The 17,970-nt window shown below is 38.5% G+C and overlaps 1 protein-coding gene across 3 annotated transcripts; it reads left to right on the top strand.

Moving 5' to 3' along the window:
* The first annotated feature begins 4,422 nt into the window (after positions 1-4,422).
* LOC146466420 (uncharacterized) lies at positions 4,423-17,343 on the top strand. Of its 3 annotated transcripts, XM_085127378.1 has the most exons (8): positions 4,423-4,583; positions 4,844-4,907; positions 5,249-5,319; positions 6,202-6,252; positions 9,414-9,466; positions 10,778-10,849; positions 12,187-15,357; positions 15,899-17,343. In XM_085127378.1, exon 7 carries the CDS (start codon positions 12,247-12,249, stop codon positions 15,346-15,348), a length of 3,102 nt encoding a protein of 1,033 aa, XP_084983504.1. In that variant the 5' UTR covers positions 4,423-4,583; positions 4,844-4,907; positions 5,249-5,319; positions 6,202-6,252; positions 9,414-9,466; positions 10,778-10,849; positions 12,187-12,246; the 3' UTR covers positions 15,349-15,357; positions 15,899-17,343. The 3 variants fall into 3 exon arrangements, with proteins under 3 accessions (XP_084983504.1, XP_084983506.1, XP_084983505.1); XM_085127380.1 differs by lacking the exon at positions 4,844-4,907; XM_085127379.1 differs by having other exon boundaries at positions 10,778-15,357.
* Positions 17,344-17,970: the final 627 nt, after the last annotated feature.

Here is a 17,970-nt window from a genome sequence, read left to right as displayed (position 1 = left end):
TGTACGAATTTACGTAGAATGTAAATTCACCTGATCAAACCAAAACATTATCTGAATGTAGAAGATCGTTCAAAGTTGAGGTTAAGTGTTCTCAATAAAAAATACCTCTGATTGGACGATTGCTGGTATAGTTGGACGAAAGCAAGAAACGCAACCTGTATTTTCAATGTTTTAACAACAAAAGCAAAAAAGAATCGGTTAACTTTGCGGCCTGAAGAATTTTGGCTCAACTACACGAGAATATCATCAGTGACATAAATTTGCTTCAGGGGCCTAGAACCTCCCCTGATCGCGGTCAATATAAATACAAAAATTTATATGTCATTTCCCAAAAACTTCATTTATAGCTTTGTTACATGTCATCGTCTATCAGAGGTATTTTTAACCATGCCCAAAAAAGAAAATCAATTTTCATAGCTTATCTTTAATCCCGTTTTCTCCAGTCCAGTCCAGTCCTTGTTCTTGGATTCTTTCTTCTTCTTGTGCATTGTTCCTTCCTCTGGTGACTTCACCTGTAAAAGAGAAATCCAAAAAGCTCATGAGCTATTTTTTTTTTTTGTTTTTTTTTGTTTGTTTTTTTTTTTAGAAAATGAAACATATACCCATCTATGCTAAGGTAAAAGTAATCCTTTCCTCCCTATCTGTAGAGATTATTTAGTTTGCCTCTAGAGGAAAACTTATGAATTTGACAACTAAATTTTTATTGAAGCTTTAAAATTTGCTCAAACAAATATTTCAGGAGTATATTTTTTTCAGTAAACTTTCAGTACGTCAGAGAAACTAAAATACGAAATATTTTCTTCGCAACAAAGCTCGTGAAAGGACCAAAGGTGTCACGCCAAAGCACGTGCTACTTCGAACAAGTTGATCCAAAATCGCTTGAACATTAAACGGCGAACAAAACCAAGTTTCTCGCCGTCGTTTTCTTTCTTCCCTTCTCTTTCTCCGTAAAAAGTTTGTGTGGTAGCAACTCAAATTGAACCTCCGCGAATTCTGGTATTATTGTACTTCGGAAATTAATGATGCGTTGAACCGAATCTGCTCAAGCAGACCAAAATAATTCCAAGACCTTCTCGCTTACTAAGAGTTCGAAAGTTTGAGGGCTGAAGTCCTATGAAAATATGTACTCACCATCTGTTTGTTTAAAGCCAAGGCTAATCTTAATATGTCCAAGCCTTCCCTCCATTTCGGTACATTTTCAAGGGCAGATTTCTTCCTCGCACGTCTTCACTTATCGGAAACTTTGTTGCTTTGACGTGAAATCTAGAAGATATACTGAATATGCATTAGACACTAGAACCAATGATCAACTGCCAAAAAGGGCACAAGCGCATGTTTCGATAAGAATGCATGCGTTGGTTGGTATGCTCCTGAATTAATATGCTATCGCCATAGTCCTTTCTTTTTCTTTTCTTCGCATGGACAGTAGACCTTATGCAAAATTGGCCGACATTTTAATATTCTTTTTTCACCTTTTTTTCTTTGTTTACTGAAAAGCTGTGTGAAAAACACTCAAACAACATTCATTATATACCATTCACAGGTCATGCAATGGACTGTGCCTTCTCAGCAAGTGTATTGCGGAAGAATTTCTTTGTTCAGCCTTTTAAAGGGGCACTGTTACGGAGATTTTGCTGTATGTTGAACAAAACTGCTCAAATATTTGACAAAGAACCCCTTCTTTGATGTGAAATCATTATTCTTAAAACTCATTAATAATTCATCAAGCCAAAATAAAGGAAATCACTACCGTGAAGGAGTTTTAGAAATGCGATCTTAATTGTTATAAAATTTTGTGAACTTTTGCTTCAAATTTCTCCAAGAATTATCAATGGTTTGAAAAGCGATATCAATCACTCGAAAGAGTATTTCCTCCTATTTCCAAGCACCTCGAAGTTGGTAAAAAAAACTCGGCTGCACCTCGTTTTTCCAACCAACTTCTCGGTGTTTCGAAATCGGAGGAAACACTCTTCCTCGTGTTTGATATATTACTTAGAGCACTGGGAGCAAAATATAAAATTATTTCTCCAAGGAAAAAAAACCATAATCAGTTTAAAGCGTTTTCCTGAAAATACACGAGACAAACTTGAAAAAATTGGCCAATTTTTTCAAGTTACAATCCATTTCCATCCTGACCATCTCCAGACAAAAATGATTAATACTAGTTACTGTGCACTAGTAGGGTTATTGTTAACAATACTGAACAATTATTTCAACGTTTCCATTGATACAAATATGTTTTTTTGGCTATTCAAAGTGATTCTAAAAATAGGTGATACTGCCCCTTTAAGCATGATGTGTCCTTTAAATTCCGAGTCTATGAATTTTTTTTCTGAAGACCAGCCAGAAGACCATCACAAGTTTACCAGCTTCATCTACTTTGGATCTGTGGCCCTAAATCAGTTTTACTTAAGTCCAACGCAGTCGTTTTTAAGGGAGTCGTATACACGGTTTCACGGACAGTCTCTGGAATTTATCAAATGCATCATTAGGCTGAAGAGCCACACATCACAGATCTAGGACAGACACATTCACCACTATTGGGTACTTACATAGACTGAAAAATCGGCGAGCGACTCGCTCGCCGATTTTCGGAAGCAAGCCGCTTCCGAGTCGCTTCGGAAGAGAGCCGATTCGGTCTGGCTCGGCCCGCCTCTGCTCGCTGATTTTTCTCTACGCTCTATACCCCACTTGGGAGTTCGTTCTTGGGCTACTATTCGAGGGACATCTTTCCAAACTCCTTCCTGTTTTTGATGTTAAGAATGTTTCGTACTTAATAAAAAGGACCGTGTATTAATTTCCAATTGAGCAACACCCAGTTCACCTTTGTAGCTTGTCATTGATGGCCATAAAACGGCAAATCCCACATCAATCATGATCTTTGGAAGTAGCAGGTTATTCTCTTTGTCAAAATCTCATTTGACCAACTTGGTAAAAGAGGATGAATTTTCTATTTTTATGACAAATGGCATAGTACTATATAGGGTAGAGAGGGTGGGATATTGACCAAGTACCAACCCTCCCCACCTTTACCCTGTTAGCTTGCTATCAGGCCAGGCACTGGCTAGAATACACATCATGGTAAATTCAACGTTTTTGCGTTCGACGTTAATTCTTTGTATGGTTGTCGACTTAGTAAGACAAGCGCTCATCGGAACAAGTTGTTTTAAGGGAATTGGAATATCAAAGCTACTCAGTATCGTTCCCGGATAGCTATAATTCACTGTGATACAAACAGGAAGTAGTTAGATATGAATTGGTATATACGTAGTGTAACTTACTTTATAGTCCACCTTGACAGGGACAACTAAAGGGATTTTTATTACCTATCACTAAAGAAAAGTCGTCGAAACGGAGATTAGCCGAAAATTTTTCTTACAAGCTTCAAAAATAATAAACCAGGCTGTTTAAATTTTGATTTTTGCTGAGCTTTCATTAAAAAAATGTATATTACATTACTGGCACGGAAGTCCCAATATCAGCCGTTGTTTTCTACGCCCTGCCAATATTAAACATGCGCAAGCTGAGCCAGAAAAGGTGTCTGCTTTATTGAACGCATTTTTAAAAAAATACAGGAACAAAATGAATGCTCCAAAGGATATTGCGGAAAACGGGACAACGAGACCCAAAAAATATCGTTCCGTGTAGAAGACATATTTCTGATTTCGTCGAAAACGAAGCGATCGAAGACGAAGACGTAAGCCTTCCGTAGGTTTGAAACCTACGGATGAAATCGAAACCTCCAATATTAGAACTTAATCATGAAGCAATCAAAAGCCAAAAACAGCCAACAGTCGAAAATGAATTGAACATCTTGAAGATGGAAATCAAAGCAACCATTTATTTTAAATCGTTGACAGAAATCAGACATTTTCTTTTACGGTTATCCCTTCTCCTTGTAAACAGAACCTTCGTGTTCGAATGAATGGATTAAAGACGTTTCGTTAGATTCGAGGCGCGCCAGCATGCAGATATGTGTTGCCGGCTGACAGTGATAAACAATACTTTGTAGACGACTTGTTTATGCCAAAGAACGGGAAAAATCTAAAATATAAAAAGCACTCGAAAACGAAAAACAATGCAACAATGCAAACGAGGAACCGAAAACACTAAAGCTTAAAAACAAATCTACATCCCCTCCCCTGTTGGCTTTTTGTTGTTGTTGTTGTTGTTGTTGTTGTTGTCAATCCACACTGGGAATAATGCACACTACTTCGTTGATTTTAATTATTTTTAAATAGCTAGAAAATTCAGCAAAAAGTTTGAGGTTTAAGGTTTTTAGTTCATCTTTCTGTTTTTGTGAGCGGTGACGTAATTACGATAGCTTGATCGGTGATGATCTAACAAAGCTAAAAATAAAGACTTCCGCCAGTATTCTATAAAAAGACTCCTCGTTATGCATAATCCTCGCATTTGTTTTGGGCTTAACGAGTAGCCGCAGTTTTGGTTTAAAGTTAATTTTGAATTATTATTAATCAATATGTTACCAGAAAGCTCCTAATTTTTTGATGAGCGCCATAAAAATATTACATTAGCACGCAAGTCTCTTTAGGAACCAACGAAAACCGTCAACTAATCAAGTGGTAAGTGAAATGCTGGAGTATTCAGTGTAGGATTAATTAAACTCTTTGAAAAAATTGTTAAATCAGAAAATGGTCACAATCCTTGTGTCTCATGTGCAGTGATTGTTACCATAATTATCGTAAAACTCAGGTTCAGATTTCTACCTAGCCCTTTTACTTTATGATACGCGTCGCCTGGTGTGACTTTGGTAGGCGAGTTATAAGATAATGATTTTCCGAATAACATTTCATTTGTTTTTCTTCCAATGACTGGTTTGCAGATTTGTCATTTCTGTTAACTACGCTGGTTGAACCAAGTCAAAGAAGGATCAAAAGCAGTGAATGGTAAGTCATTGCCTAATGATACGAGATACAAACTATTCACTGAATATTTATATAAGTTAAGTTGTTTAATTCTGCTGCTTTACTCTGTGCACTATACATCGAGGAACTCAATCTATTCCTCAAACTAACATCATGTTTCACCAAAAAAATGGTCACAATCCTTGTGTATCATGTGTAGTGAACGTTACCATAATTATCGTAAAACTCAGGTTCAGATTTCTACCCAGCCCTTTTACTTTATGATATACGCGTCGCCTGGTGTGATTTTGGAAGGCGAGTTATAAGATAATGACTTTACGAGAAACTTTTCATTTGTTTTTCTTCGAATGACTTGTTTGCAGATTCGTCATTTCTGTTAATTACGCTGGTTGAACCAAGTCAAAGAAGGATCCAGTTAGTAAAGCAGTGAATGGTAAGTCATTGCCTTATGATAAGAGATACAAACTATAAACTTAATGTCAATATATGTTTGTTTGATTCTGCTGCTTTACTCTATGCGCTATATATCGAGGAACTCACACAATTCCTCAAAATAACATCATATTCCACTAAACTTAATCTTGGTTGGTTTTAATAATTCACTTGTTCAAGGCAACTGAAATGCAATGTGCCAACTAGTTCGAAATATATTTTTATTCTTGTGGGCCTACGTCATTTTAAAGTAATATGTTGTAACATGCTTTAAAAAGAGCTGACTCTACAGAAAATGTATGCTTTTTAACAGATTTGATAGATAATTTGGCCACCGTAGAGAGATTCGAGTACTGAAGTTTCGAGCGTTAACCCTTTGTCATAGTAAATCACAGAATTGTAGGTTGTATGTGGTTTGTATATTGAGCGGTGTAACTACGCTATTAGTGGAAGCGTGGTAAAGTAGGAAAAGCGGAATCAGCGAGCGCTTTTCATTCCACGAATTCAATCTTGCTTTCCACGTTACCATGCTCCCAGCAATAGCGTATCCCCACTGCTCACTGTATAAACCATTTACAATCCACAATTCACTGACTCGCTCTGACAATGGGCTAACGCAAGAAACATCAGCACTCAATTCTCTCTACGGTGATGAAATTTCCTTATCAACTTCGTTGATAAACCAAACAAAAGTTCAACATTGCCTTGATGTTGTTTTTATTAACGAAAACGAAATTAAGTTTTCCCTGAATATTTTGTCTGTTTAAATTTCTGCAGTGAAGGGAATTTTCAGTTGGGCAACCAGTTCTTTTTTCGGCTGTAATATTTTGCTGCTGCTTCTTTAAGTTAAATCATAATTTTTTTGTTTTACTTTTATTTGTAGCGAGTTTCTGCCAAGCTTTCGTGACATTACTTCAAGAGGCATTTTATAATGGTGAGTTCACTCACTAACGTGTTACGTCTCAAAATAGTAAGTTGCGAGGGTTATTGACCAAGTGAGGGTATTTTGGAATATATTTTCCTCATGCTGTGTCCAGTATCATGTCAACCGAAAGCTCGATACGAGGGGATTATGTGAAATACCCGTGAGAGATAAGTCGACAACATGTTCATTTTTACAGTTGGTGACTTTTTCCTGAGAAAAATTCTTCGCCAAAAAAAAAAATTTGTTGCCTCGTGAGAGACCGTCGCAATTATTCACGTAACTTCAGCAGCAGCGAAAAGAAATCCTTGGTGACCTGCTTGAGTTTTTAAGACATCACCATTGTCAAAAGCAACTTGCTCGCCTTACTGCCAAATGAGGTCCAGTTTGTAAGGAAGCCTAAATTCAGAGTCTTACAACTGTAGCAGTCATTCCTGACAAGAGTTTTAATCAATGACTTAATTACGAAGGATATCCATGCAACCCGAATATAGCACCCACTTTTCTAGCCAGTAACGAGGCCGTAAACGATACGCTAGCGGGATAATGTTCTCAAATAAGGTTGAAATTTTACTACCATTTCTTTAAAGTTTTTTGAAATCTTCGGTGACCCTTATGACTGAGTGTACATCTGTGAAACTGTAAATATTCGTTCCGCAACGATGGATGTATGGACCCTTTTCATAAATGGCGCCCAAATTTGAATAACAATACTTGATTCATCCTAAGCCTCATATTCATGTGAAAAATCCTTTGTCTGGAAACATAAACACGAGGCTTAGGATGTATCAAGTATTGTTAATTAAATTTGGGTGCCATTTATGCAAAGGGTCTATTGATTGTACTGAATCATTTTTAGCTCTTGCAACTAAACTCTACTCGCCTTCTACAAGAACGAACAACCTTTAATTGGGCTAGAGTTGCTGCCTTTAATCAAAGGCAACTGTTCATTTTGCTGGAAATCTCAGAAATCCAGATTTAGTCGTAAAGAAAATCTATAGTTTTCTTCGTCAAAATGTAAGCACAAAATTTCGTGACACTAGAAAACTAATTCCTTTCGTTTTCGAAGGGGCAAATATTAAAAATGCGGAAAAGGTCACCTGTTATTCTCGTTAAGCCAACAACAGCTAGTAAATTCAGAAAATATAATTCCGTTCCTAAACCTTTCTGCGATTACAATTTTCAGCTAAAGCATCTGAAAAGATCAAACAACATTGGCTTAGCATTCCGTTTTATTAGTTACGTGGGATGCCCGCACTGCGTCAAGTTTTCAGTCGGGGAAGTTTTTCTTCCTTCGTTGTAGCCGCAAATGTGCATATTGATTACGCTGAAGGCCTGGGCGGATTTCGGTCGAGTTTCTTTGTCGTCGTAGTCATCGTAGTCACAAATGTGGATATTAAATTATTCCTTAAACCTGGAGGTCCAATCAAAATCCATTTAGTGCGTGTATGTCAGAAGGGAAGGAACGGAGTTTTTCTACCAGTGTGACGTCACATAGCCATGAAATCAGCGGCCATATTGTTTACAAGTTTAAGAGTCAAATATGCCGTTTTCAGAAAAAAAATTAACCCTAGTCAAGTGGTAAATAGAAAGTATAAGTTCTAAGAATCGAAATACTTGACAGTTCACGTCGAAGAAATCGGGTGTTGACTAACCATATTGTGTTTCGCGATGTGGAGAGAAAAAGGTCAAGCTTAAGTTTAAAACATTACTTGCGCTGCAGACTTTGTCGAACTGATGTCTTAACGTTACCGGAAATCCACTTCATAAAAAAATTAAAGGTTCCATTGTCAATTTTTACTTAAAGTTTTCATTTAGGAAAGCTTTTTGTCTGTTTATCTTTTTCTTTTTTATGAAACGAGGACGCTTTGTAATCTTACACTTACTGACATTACGTAACCAGAATAGAAAACATGTGTCAGTTCGGTCATTAAGTTATCATAACACAATCCCGGTATATTTATCATCACGTGAAGTCGTGCAAAAGGTAAAATTTACAATGGAGGACTTGGGAAGCAGGAGCATACATTTATGTCAATTTAACCTTTTGCAAGACTTCACGTAATCATAGATATTCACAGCACGTGAACAGCAGTGAAGTAGATCCGGACAAACAAAATGAAACTATTGTTAGGAGAAAGCCAATAACGACTGAACGTTTACCAAGATTCAGCCTTCTTATCTAACACCGGCTTCGGTTCTTGAGCCTAAAACTTGTGGGAATATCGAAAAGAATTCTTACTCTAACCGCTTGTAATTTAAGAGAAAAATATGTGGGGGCATTTTAAAGATATCTCGATTTATGCAAAGTAGGAACTTTTTCATTCATCTGCGCTTTATTTTAACTGTTTTCAAACATAAATATCATAAAATCGGAGACACCCATGAAGCTCAATATACATTTAGAATGTTTTTCTATGAGGAAAGAGCTTTTAACAGAAAAGACAAAGTGTCAAGTTTTATTTTTCCAGAGATATCGGTGAAAAATGCGGCAATAAACAAAATCACCCCGTAAAAATTGATTCATTGTTTACTTGAAAACGCTTTAGCAGATTTTTTTCTAATTTCACCAACAAGTTGTCTAGATTGAGTAGTTTAAATCCCTAAAGTTTCGTCATTAAGTGTCCGACTAGATTTCGAGATAATCGACAATGTTTAAAATGAGAGGCTTTGCGCTACTCTTGCTATGGTAACAGTTTTTGCTTGGAAACAGACGAAAAAATAAACTTTAATCCTATGTTGAAATCATGATAATTTTATAATATGAAGGAGATCGAAGTTGATCTTCTATGCAAGATTGTAATTTCAAAACTTTCACCCCACGTCCAAAAAAAACTGCCGCGAGCCTCCTTAAAAGGTACAATTTGTATTGCTTGTAAAACCTATTATTTTAGACCCAGAAAACGCAAAAGTGGCAGCTCCGTAATTATTCCTTTTTCCTCGGCCGATGAAAATTAAGGTTCGATACAAATCTGGTGTTGTAGGTATGAACTTCAGAGGCAAGAGTAAGGGTTCCTTTGAAAATCATATGGACGTTAGTAGTATTGTCGATCCTGTGGCCTAGCTATATACTAGGCTAACAGCCAGTCTACACAGGGCTAATAGTGCCACTAGCATTGGGAATAAACTCAGTAAACTAGATAACAGTTTGTTTTCAAACTTCTTATTTGCAGAGAGAATTTCTATCAAGCTTTCCTGACGTAACGCCCACGGTATTTTGTAAGGGGTGAGTTACACTCGATTGTGTTCAGCTTTTAACAGAATAATTTGTGAGCGTTATTGACCAAGAGCAAGAGAATATGTGATGTACTTTCCTCGACTATATTTGTCGAACGACAGAAAAAGCTGAGTCACTACCTTTTAAACGTAACGTCATCTTATCACGCTATACTTAAAAAAAAACTCTCCCGACACATTGTCACGCTGCATGCCAAACAGGCTCATATCTCAGTGTACATTTTCTCACATGACAGTTATTGAGACGCTTTTGGCTGGAATAGTGGAGTGTTTTCCTGGTGCGTGTCATTGAAATTATCAGGAGATCCTAAAATTCACGTGACAGGTACCGTGTAGTCCAGCTCAGGCCCCTCCTTTGTCTGTCACGCAACTCGCGCCATCGTGTTAGTGATTTTACATTTGAACAATTTGCGAAGACACGTCAAATTCTATGATGCTAAATTCGTTCGGATTTTCTTAAAAAAAGTGTGCAGTAAACGATTTTCAGATTCCAGTTACATCTGTTTTATCTAAAGTGGGAGAAACGCCTGAGTTTATTCCGGGAGAGAGAATATTTGATTTTCAAAAGAAAGCAACAACACTTTTGAAACATAACGCCATTGTGCCATGCTGTAGACAACACATTGAAGACGTGATCTCGCTTCTTATATGTTATATGGTACCTAAATTTGACTACCAGGAGTAGGAGAGAGTCTTGTGTATTCATCTGTAGTGATGATGTGATTGTCTGAGTTCCAGGGGACGGGTAATGCTCAAAGTCGATGTACTTTCGATTGTGTCAAGAACAAACACTTTATAATCGTCCCAAAATTGAACTGAAATCGGTGCACTGAAAACCTAAAAGCGACGAAATAGAGCTTCGAAAACGACATTCCCGCAACTAGAAAGTGAAGCAACCGATACCGGAAGACAAAGTATACCTCGGAAATTCGAAAATGAATTACATCCTGAAACTCGACTGAAAACAAAGATCTCGTTTATTTTCATTCCTTCTTAAAGGTGAAGGATTATTGTTTCATTTTTTTTATTATTTTTTTTTTATAGTTTTGATACAGCGAAGAAAAAAAACACTTTCTATTCATTCATACATTTTAATTATTTCAAAGTAGCCACGAATTTGACATCTTTTAAGGTCTTTTGCTGATTGTTTAAAGTTTCTATTTTTATACTTAAAAAATAGCGTAGCGACAACTTTATTAAGCTGGGACATTATTACATTTCGCCTGCCTAAGTACCACCATCCCGTTTACCTTAGGTCCTTGCAGTTGTAATTGTTTGTCTCTAAATAACTTATTTGCAGAGTCATCATCTCTGTTTATGGAACTCACAGGAACTGATTCCAAGAAGCCCTCAATTTAGAAAAGCAGTTAAGGTATGGCCTGGTATATGGCACATGCAAATGATTTACCATCGGGGCACCAAAGGGTTGATTTCGGTGAATATCTGTTCGAAAGGTCTTAAATCGCCTTAGAAATTTGGATTTAGTTGTAAGAAAAAAATTTGCAGTTTTCTTCGGAAAAATGCCAGCACAAAGTTTCGTAATACTGGTAAAATTATTCTTTTCGTTTTCGAAGGAGCAAATATGTCGTAAAAACGAGAAAAGTATACATGTCAGCTAGCATTTTCGTAAGCTCGTAAATTTGAGAAAAAACATTCCATTTCCTAAAATTGTCAGGCAACAAAACGATCTGGGAACACATGAGACCGTATTTTAAATATTGTGCTTAAATGTTCTCGTTCGTTGCCCCTGGTATGAGACACTTGTAGCTTTTAAAAATAACTTGTTTAACTCTTCTGCTTTATCACTCTATTGCACTACACACAGAGCAACTCGCTCTATTGTTCAAAATTACGTCATGTTCCAATAAACTCAATTTGAGGCCTTACTAAAAAATTAGCAGTAATTCACAGTCTTACATAACCAGGCATTTCTGATAAGGCATATATTCGGGATTTTACTCAATTTTACCATTCTCATTTATTCACCAAGCTTAAAATTTTCCATCACGTTTATTCCATTGCACGTATGCCACACATGACATTCCAATCCTAGCAGTATGTAGGATGTGTGTCCCATGAACCTAGTTTAATGCCCTTACCTCTCACGAGTCTCCTGTGGCTCAGTGGTAGAGCATCCGGGCTAGTAATCGAAAGGTCATAGGCTAAACCCCTGATTAGAGCACCCAGATTTTTTCCGGGCATGCCTGTGTCACTTACTGAATAATACATCATTTTCATTTATTCACCAGGCTTAAAAAAAAAATTCAATCCCATTTATTCCAAAGCTCACTTAGTTAGTATGTTTGTCAAATAGTTACATTTAAAAGCTTTTGTTTTTAGTTTGTCTGTTTTATTTCCACTTTGAAAGTTTTCAGACGCAGACGGCTATTAAATTATGCCACGGATGGGTTTAAAATGTTAATCAGCCAATTTTTCTCTAAAATCAATGACACGAGTTGAAACAACAGAACGCGCCTACGTAAATTTTCTTTTCAACAAAACAGACAAAAATATATATACTGTGAATCACTAAAACCGTTTTTACAAGGATTGCGTGTCAGTAGAATTATTTTGCGAAAATTGATATGGATTAAAATCATATTAGAATCGGAAAAAATGGGAATTTACCTTCGCAACATATACTTTCTGTTCTTCTAAGCCGAAATGGGGAATTTTCCTTTACTACAAATATACTTTGTGTTCTTCTAGGGTCATCCTTGGTGAAACCCTAATACATTTAATAGGAACTCCGATCATCATTCTTGCGAAATGTCGGATAAGAAGTCAGACGATTTAGTGAAGCACATGGAAGAGCTTAAAATCGCCAAGCAAACTGGTGATAGGATGGGGGAAGGACAGGCCTGTTTCAACCTGGGTTTGGCTTATGACAGTCAGGGTAATTTTCGACAAGCCATAGAGTATTTCAACCAATGCCTTTGTATCGCTAAGGAAGAGGGATACAGGGACAGGGAGGGAGCAGCCTATTGCAATCTTGGACGTGTTTACCACCGTCTGGGTAATTTTCAGCAAGCTATAGAGTGCCACAAACTGTATCTTAATATTGCTAACGAATTAGGAGACAGATCTTGGAAGGCATTGGCCTGTTATAATCTGGGAGTCGTTAATGACAGTCTGCACAACTTTGAGCAATCCATAGAGTATTACAAAGAGTGCGCTAGTATCGCTAAGGAAGAGGGATACAGGCGTAAGGAGGGAGAAGCCTATCGCAATCTGGGATGGGCTTATCACCGTCTGAGTGATTTTCAGCAAGCTATCAAGTGCCACAAACTAGATCTTAGTATTGCTAAAGAATTAGGGGGCAGAACAGAGGAGGCAAAAGCCTGTTTTAATCTGGGCGTCCTTAATGACAGTCTGCACAACTTTGAGCAATCCATAAAGTATTACAAAGAGTGCGCGAGTATCGCTAAGGAAGAGGGATGCAGGCATGTGGAGGGAGACGCTTATTGCAATCTGGGAGGTGCTTTTCACCGTCTGGGTGATTTTAAGCAAGCTATAGAGTGCCACAAACTACATCTTAGTATTGCTAAAGAATTAGGAGACAGAGCTGACGAGGCACAGGCCTGTTTTAATCTGGGAGTCGTTAATGACAGTCTGCACAACTTTGAGCAATCCATAGAGTATTACAAAGAGTGCGCTAGTATCGCTAAGGAAGAAGGATGCAGGCATAGGGAGGGAGAAGCCTATCGCAATCTGGGAGGTGCTTATCACCGTCTGCACAACTTTGAGCAATCCATAGAGTGTTTTAAAGAATATGCTAGCATCGTTAAGGAGGAAGGGGATAGGGCAATGGAGGGAGACGCGTATTGCAATCTGGCTAGACTTTATCATCGTTCCTGTAATTTTAAACAAGCCATAGAGTACAACAAACGCCATCTTAGTATTGCTATAGAATTAGGGAACAAGTGTGACGAGAAAGAGGCTTATGACAATCTGGGCTTAGCTTATAATTCTCTGGGACATCTTCCAAAAGCAATCGAGTACTACAAATTGTCTCTTCGTATAACTAAAGAACTGGGGAACAAGTTAGAGGAGAAAGAGGCGTATCTCAACATAAGCAGCTGTTATGGACGTATGGGTAATCTTCAAAAAGGCATAGAGTCCTGTGAACAACTTCTAAGAATCACCAAAGACGAAGGGGACAGAATTACTGAGGGGAGAGCTTTTGCAGAGCTGGGTCTTTTTTATTCCAAATTGGGTGATTTTGACCGAGCCACAGAATACACAAAACAAGGTCTTGCCATATTCAAAGAAGTGGGTAATAGAAATTTAGAGGGAGTAGCTTATGGCTATTTGGGCAGTGTTTTTCTCAAACTTCGTAATTTTGAAGAAGCAATTAAGTACCACAAGCTACTGCTTACTATTGCAAAAGAGGCAGAGGACAAACTTGATGAGGCCGACGCATACTGTTCTTTAGGTCATGATTATGAATGGTCGGGTTCTTTTAGTGAAGCTCTTGACTATTATCGATCGAGCGTGGAAATTTATGATGACATAAGAGCTCTTCTTCAGTCAGAAGATACATTGAAAATAAGCTTTCGAGAAAGATACCGCTGTGCGTACACTTCTTTGTGGAGAACTCTTGTGAAGAATGGAGAGACTGACAAGGCTTTGTTTGTTGCTGACAGAGGGAGAGCACAGGCCTTGATGGATGCTTTGAAAGAGCAGTATGGTGTTGACTCACTACCGTCCGCGTCAGGTAAACCTAAGGAAATGATTTCCTGCATGTTAAACAATTTAACCACGCAAACAGTTTTTGTTGCACTTGATGAGTTCTCCTGTACAATTATGTTTTGGTTGCTGAGAGGAGGCAAAGAGATTATCTGTAAAAAAAAGGAAATCGAATACGAAAGTTGCAAGTCATTAATAGACACTACTTTGAGAGACATTGGCGCAGGTGTTCGAGTCAAGTGCGACGATCGGTCAATGGAGGAGCTAAGAGATGACCCGCCGTCCAACAGAGAAGCTGCTGAGGAAATAAAGCAGCCACCGACTTCCACTGCAAATCCTTTGCGCCCGCTGTATGACGTTATCATTGGACCCATTGCAGACTTGCTTGAAGGTGACCAGTTAATCGTTGTTCCAGATGGTCCATTGTGCTTGGCCCCTTATTCTGCGCTGAGTGAATCGACCAAAATTCGCATTGTTCCGTCGCTGAGCGCCTTAAAGCTGATCACGGGTGCGCCTGAGGATTTCCACTGTAAGAGTGGGGCGCTGCTCGTGGGAGATCCATGTTTAGAAGAAGTTACCAACCTGATGGGAGAACCCTTTTGGGAACCACTACCATTCGCCAGAAAGGAAGTAGAAATGATTGGAAACCTTCTGAAGACCACACCCCTCATCGGAAAGAATGCAACTAAGGGAGAGGTATTACGAAGGCTCACGTCGGTTGCTTTGGTGCACATTGCCGCACATGGATGTGCTAAAACTGGGGAAATTCTTTTGGCCCCAAACCCAGGCTGGACATCCCGCATCCCTGACAAAGAATATTACATTTTAACAATGTCAGATGTACAAGCCGTTTGTCTGCGAGCAAGACTGGTTGTGCTTAGCTGCTCTCACAGTGGCCAGGGAGAAGTCAAGGCTGAGGGCGTGGTCGGCATAGCGCGTGCTTTCTTGTGTGCTGGTGCTCGCTCTGTTCTGGTATCACTCTGGGCGATTGATGACCAGGCCACCATGGAGTTCATGAAACACTTCTACCAACACCTGGCAGATGGAAAGAGCGCGAGTGTGGCTCTTCACCAGTCTATGAAATCTCTGCGTGAGTCAGAGCAGTTCCGGTCCTTGAAATACTGGGCTCCATTTGTGCTGATCGGTGATGACGTGACGATTGAATTTGGAGAAAAGAAATAGAAGAAGATGGTAAGTTAAGATTGTCCTTTACTTTAAAGGAGTTACAAGGCGTATTTTTATGGAAAACAAAGACAGTTTGCTGAAAAAAAAACAATACTTTTGTATTGTTTTATAATCAGATTGTTGAGAGCGATCATCAAGCCGATAAAGATTGCCTTCAAGGAAAAAGGTCTTTAAACGCAAAGGCAAAAGCAGCTTCTCCCGATATTCCATATTTTCTCTCATGCAACACCTTGCCTTCGCGATCAGTTTTTAAAAATTTAACCATAAGACCTGGAACAGGTGTATTTGGTTACGGACGGTTGCGGAATTAAAAGACCAAAAGTAGAGCTTATTATTTAGTTGATATTGTAATTCAAAGTGAACTCTTGTTTTCTTGAAAAGCAGATATAACTGCACCCTCCCCTCTTCTCCCCCTCCCTACCTTTAATATTTTAACCTCTTCTTCTTTTTCTGACAATCAAATGGAGCGCTTGACCTTAACTACAAACAGTTGTAAGTCAGGGCCTGCAAACAAGCGAAAACTAATCCCAGATCTTTTTTTTCACAGATATACCGCATCATTCTCAGGACAAGAAGGACCTACTTGGTGAGAAACTGATGCATTGATAAAGTCCACTTGGCTTGATGCAAATTATCACTGCGACTTGTATATAGTGTAAAACAAAACGAGGAGAATGCATTAACTGTTTCCTTTGCTGATTTCAGTCCTGTTTAATGTGGAGAGAAGATGTAAATACTTTTATGAAGTTTTCAACTATAATTTTTGATATTTTTAATGTAACAATAGGAAAACTGGACACATGAACTTAACCTTACGTTTAATTTTTGTAGTTGCTTAGAAATAAGATGCTAATATTCTAGATACAGTGTAGTTAGAAGTCATTGTATATATGTTTGGAAGGCATTGCTCACTTTGAGACAATATTCTTAAAAGAGTGTCATTTCCAGTGTTTTCAGGTGCGGATGTAAACAATGTCATATTCCCCAAGTGATAGGGAATGTTTTTTTTTTTTTTTTTTATGATACATCTTAGTCACAATGATCGTGCATATCGTTGTATGGTCTGAGCCCCTCGTGGGTATACAAACTAAGTAAGTTAAGTAAGTGTAAGTAGATAAAAATCCTCTTTCAATTTAGTGTCGAGAGTAATCTAGGATATGCTCTATGATTGATTAGCAAAACTCCCGCCATTTTCTCATCCAATAACGAGCAAGAACAAAAACTCAGTAGTGACTGGCTCGCATTCGTTTTCCCGCGCTTAACGTCTGTTACATGTATTTGCTTAAAATTCTGATTGGTTCATTTGGCTTTTCACATATTTTATGATTGATCAGAGCAATTACCTTGGGATTGTTTTTACGACACTCAATTGATAACTGCTCTATAAAGTCATTATAGAGCAGTTGTGTTTACGCGATACCAGGATGACTTTCAAACCGGTGTATATTCGTTTCTATCCTAACGGATAGAGATTCTTATTTTTGTACGAAAACTCATTCCGGGCGGGGTCATGCAAATGTGACATCACTCTTTCATGTTTCTATTACCTTTCAACACCTCGATACAGGATGAATCCTATATCGTTATTAAGCCTGCCCTTCTTAGTGCGGTGTTAGCAGGCGTTCAAGTCGTTACCGGAATGGAGGTCTTACTGGTATCGTATAAACCGCCTCATTACAGAGCAATCAGTGTAGCGGAAAATAAGTGGGGACATTTGTAATAAAATAGTGAAATTTGTAAAACGAGTTTGATCTGATAACATTAGAATTGAACAATTTGTTAAGTTCTTGATGTTTTTCGTTGAAGACCTCCAAAGCCATAGTTAGATTTCCTCCTTAGACAGACTCGTACCCAGTCGCTGTTTTGTGCATGTGGGCCAAGAGAAGATTGGATGCGAGAGTGGATTGAGGCGCTTCTCAATCCACTTTTGATCCAGTCATCTCTCGTCCCACAAACAAATGAAAAGTGACTGGGTACAAGTCTGCTCTTTAACGCAGTGAAGAATAACAGAGTTGATAACTAAAGGTAAATTGGCCACTGTAAAGAGTTTCAAGTGCTAACGTTTTGAGTGTTAGCCCTCCATCATTCCAATGACGAAGGGAAAACGTTCGAAACATCACAAAAGATAAACGCTCTTTGCGATGTCTAATTTACCTTTAGCTATCAACTCTGTTAATAAACCATACATTCGTTTCTACTCCCCACCGACGCAGCATCCCAGTTTCTTTAAGCCTGATTTACACGTACGACGCAAACACAAGCATAAGCACAAGAATAAGCACAGAAACCTACGTGTAAACCGGTGCGACGCAAGCATAAGCGCCTTGTGCTTGCGCTTGTGTTTATGCTTGCGTCGTTCCGGTTTACAGGTACGACGCAACCACACAAGCATAACCACAAGCACAAGAGAATGAAACAATTTCCATCGTGCTTGCGTCGTTGCGTCGTATGTGTAAACCGGGACGACGCAAGCATAAGCACAAGCGCAAGGAAAGGAAACTGAAAAACAGTGTTAAATTGTCAGCGTACATTCTAGTTACTCATGCGTTGCCATTTTCCGCCATGTTGGATTCAAATCTCGCGCGAACAGGCAACCCGGCCTCGCAATTGCGCCAAATT

Source organism: Pavona decussata, unplaced genomic scaffold (assembly GCF_977016875.1).
Source record: "Pavona decussata unplaced genomic scaffold, jaPavDecu1.1 SCAFFOLD_144, whole genome shotgun sequence".
NCBI classification, from domain to species: Eukaryota; Metazoa; Cnidaria; class Anthozoa; order Scleractinia; family Agariciidae; genus Pavona; species Pavona decussata.
This window is presented reverse-complemented; position numbering and strand designations above follow the sequence as displayed.